The sequence below is a fragment of the Palaemon carinicauda genome, chromosome 5 (assembly GCF_036898095.1).
Source record: "Palaemon carinicauda isolate YSFRI2023 chromosome 5, ASM3689809v2, whole genome shotgun sequence".
NCBI lineage: Eukaryota > Metazoa > Arthropoda > Malacostraca > Decapoda > Palaemonidae > Palaemon > Palaemon carinicauda.
In genome coordinates, this window is record NC_090729.1 from 129,208,879 (window position 1) to 129,212,694 (window position 3,816).

Below are 3,816 nucleotides of genomic sequence, written 5' to 3' on the forward strand. Positions count from 1 at the left end.
AATTATCAAATAAAGATGCTTCAATCGGAGAATATCTAAATCAATTAACTAAGATGGAACAAATAAATCCTGAAATAAGCGAGAAACTAGTAAATGTTGAAGGTGAAAAAGCAGAGTCTATTCATCGGTTGGAATCTATATTTGAGGGAGAAATTGAGGAATTAGAAAAAACAATTCAGAATCAATTGGACATTATTAAAGAGATGGAAACAGAAAAAGAAAGACTAGAGATGAAGCTGACTGAGGCTAAAGAAAAGGATTTGGTCAGGAACAAAAATTACAACAGCCTCTTAGAGGAGTTAGTAAATCTTAAGGAAGAATATTACGAGAAAGCAAGTGAGATGGAAGAAAAAAATCTTGAATTAAGTAAGCAACTAGAAAAAGGTGAGCGTGAAAAGGTTGCCTCTATTCATCGGTTAGAATCTGTATTTGAGGAAGATATTGAGGAACTGAAAGAGACAATTGAGAAGCAATTATAAATTATTAGAGAGATGGAAACAGAAAAAGAAAGACTAGAGATGAAGCTGACTGAGGCTAAAGTCAATGATTTGGTCAGGAATGAAAGGTATAACGGCCTCTTAGAGGAGTTAGTAAGTCTTAAGGAAGAATATTACGATAAGTCAATTGAGATGGAGGAAAAAAAATCTTGACTTGAGAGAGCAACTAGAAAGAATTAAGAGTGAAAAAGTGGCCGCTATTCATCGGACGGAATCTGTATTTAAGAAGGAGATCCAGGAACTGAAAGAAACGATTGGGAAGCAATCTGGGACTATTGGTCAGATGAAAACAGAGAAGCAGAGGCTGGACCTGGATGCCAACGGACATAAGGAGGAGAAGGAGGTCGTTGGAGGGGCATCTGGTGTTGGTGAATTGCTGGGCCGGCTACAAGCCTCAAAAGGGAATCTCTCTCAAAACAACAACAACAATCTGGAAGAGCAGAAGCTCCAGAAGGAAACTTCCAGGGAAGAGGAGACCAAAAAGGTCCCCTTAGCTCATATGGGAAGAGGCACAACTGGATTCTTTAAAAAGAAAATCGGTGGACCTGAGTGTCATATCACCTTCCAAGGTGCGAAGGTTAGAGTTGACACCAAGAGGGAATATGAGCAAAAGGGGCACGTGACTGCCGACTTGGATATCCCAAGGAAGTTCCACAGAGCCATTTATGGAATGGAAGGAAGGAAGCTGAAGGAAATCACCCGGGAGAGTGGTGTCAAATCCATTTGTATGCCACGAAGGGATGACTCCAGTAATCTAATAACAATCATTGGCACCATTAAGCAGGTTCAATTAGCAGCCGATCATATCGATAAGCTTCTAAAGAGACACCGTTAAGTGAATACTTGGATCCGCAAATGGATGGAAAAAAAAAACTAAAAAAAACAAAAACAAAATAAAAAAAAAATACAAAAAAAAAATACAAAGAAAAAAAGAAGAACAAGAAGAAGAACAACTTAATTTTTCAGTTTATTTTGAGAGGAAAATTAGATTTAGCAGAGTTTTGCAAGGACCAGAACTTAAGGATCCTTAACCTGACTGACCACCCACCTTGAAGAACACTTGGAAGGACTAGCCAGCTTGAGGGATGCAATGCTCAACTATCCAGCTTGAAGGATGCTTGGACCACCCTGGAGGACAACGGGTTATGCAGAGGGAAGAAACCTATCAAATTCTAGTATGCTATGTACCTTGGTGAACGAGTACAAGGCATCCGTCAAGTGTACAAATGGTCGGATATCTAGATCTATTCCTCTGGATACCAACCTTCGGGTAGTTCTGGGGGAATAATCTAGAAGACTGGCTCTGCAGAGGGAACGAGCTAGGCTTCTTCTAGTACGCACTCTTGTCCTTATAGTGTGTCGGGATGTTGCAATAACAAACCCCACACCCTTGAATCTTACTTACTGGCAATTGTCTCCTCAACACATACTTTCCCCTTACGTTATCATAAACTGGACTCTTAGACAAAAGGACAAACAAAACAAAACATACCCTTAATACTATATTTCTTAAAACTAAAACGCTCAACATAAATAATCCACAATTAAAATAATAATCACACTTACAACTAATCATAAACCTCACACTAAATATGCAATAACCACCATTCAAATAATCAACAAAACCCCTAACAAAACTTATATCAACCGCACACCAACACCCAAATAAATATCCGTGTTTATATATATTTTATAGACACCAACACTGTCTATACACACAAGCCAACTGTCTTTTATGGCACAACACCACTATATGAAACCCGAAGACTGTCTTAAATTTCCATAACGGCCTTAACTCCTCGGGGTCATGGGTGTCATTGTCATCGATATCATCATCATCATCATCATCATCATACGAAATCTTAATTCACAGGCCTAGGTCATCAACAGTTCAGCAATCCAATAAAACAGTGCAACCAAAATCGTAATACAGGCCAAGTCATCAACAATACATCCACTTTCTGAAAAACTTTGGTCTCTCCAAAGGAGGAATCACGGCCTGCCAAAATAAAAAAAGAAAAACACTTACGAACACTTCTAGCTAACTGAACTATAGCACTATAATCAAAGATAAATAATAAATTGTTCCTATCATTCACAATCACGATAAGCAAAGATAAACAAAACTGTACTTACTCAGAAAATCAATGAACACTTCCAACGCTGGTAAGAAAAATATATATAATCCAGCGTTCACACAACTGCCTTAAGCTGCAGTCAAATAAAAAAAGCATTCGCTCCGAAACATTCACCACTGTCGTAACCTAGCTAAAAACAATGTAAACAAACAACCTCAAATATACCGACAGTCTTTCCCACTACAAACAATCATTCGCTACCTACTTTCGCTCGCTAACACAATCTCTCAATCTCTCTCTCTCTCTCTCTCTCTCTCTCTCTCTCTCTCTCTCTCTCTCTCTCTCTCTCTCAGGATTTGGCAAAAAACAAAAATAAAAATAAACCAAAAATAAATCCTCCACATTCCTCTCCCCTTACTTTGCCAAATCCTTCTCACACAACACTTACAATATTTTTTTCATTACCCAGTCGCTGTCGGAAACGGGACCTCTACTCTGAGTAACTGGGCCTCCATATACTCTCTCATTCATTTCTTCCTTATCACCATCATTCGCTACATTAACACTATTCCTATCTAAGTCTCTATCATCTAATATATCATGTACAATCATATCTACCTCGTTCTCATCTGGCCCTAAAATTACACTCATTTCTGTAAACAGTTCATCCATTTCATCAAAAACATTCTCAACTTTAGCAAGAGATTCATTCATGCTACTTATCATTCTCCTGTCTCTCATTCTTGCGTTATTCATTTTTTCTTTTACATAATCTAACGAAAAGCCGCACACACTATAAGTATCATTCATACTCAGCCACGTTTCATCTGTATCAATACATTTATCCTCCACACTCACTTGTACATTTACACCCTTGTCATACTTATTCATATTCTTACCTATGCCTATGAATTTCCCATGCACTTTCTCCTCACTTAAAACTTTCAAACGCCTCTTTTTCCTATATTCAACTAACACTAATTGTTTATTTTCCAGCCCTAACTTCTCATGCATACTAGATTCATACTTGCTCATTTCCAACCGATTATTCATCCCATTCTCACAAACATTGATCCTATTCCTTCTACACACACAGGAGGACTCACCCAGCTGAACCCTCTTACACTCTAGTTTCCCGAACATCCTGGCTGACTTAATCCCTTCTTTCTACATACTCTAGCTACATGCCCATCTGCACCACATTCAGAACATTTAGCACGCTGCTCTCTACACATCCTCGC

General features: G+C 38.4%; 1 protein-coding gene across 1 annotated transcript in view; it reads left to right on the forward strand.

Annotated features, from left to right (window-relative positions):
• Nucleotides 1-479, forward strand: part of LOC137641135 (chromosome partition protein Smc-like) — a 564-nt gene extending 85 nt beyond the window's left edge. The window contains exon 1 of the mRNA XM_068373579.1: nucleotides 1-479. This exon is cut by the window's left edge and continues 85 nt beyond it. Within this exon, the coding sequence (XP_068229680.1) occupies nucleotides 1-479 (479 nt within the window).
• Nucleotides 480-3,816: the final 3,337 nt, after the last annotated feature.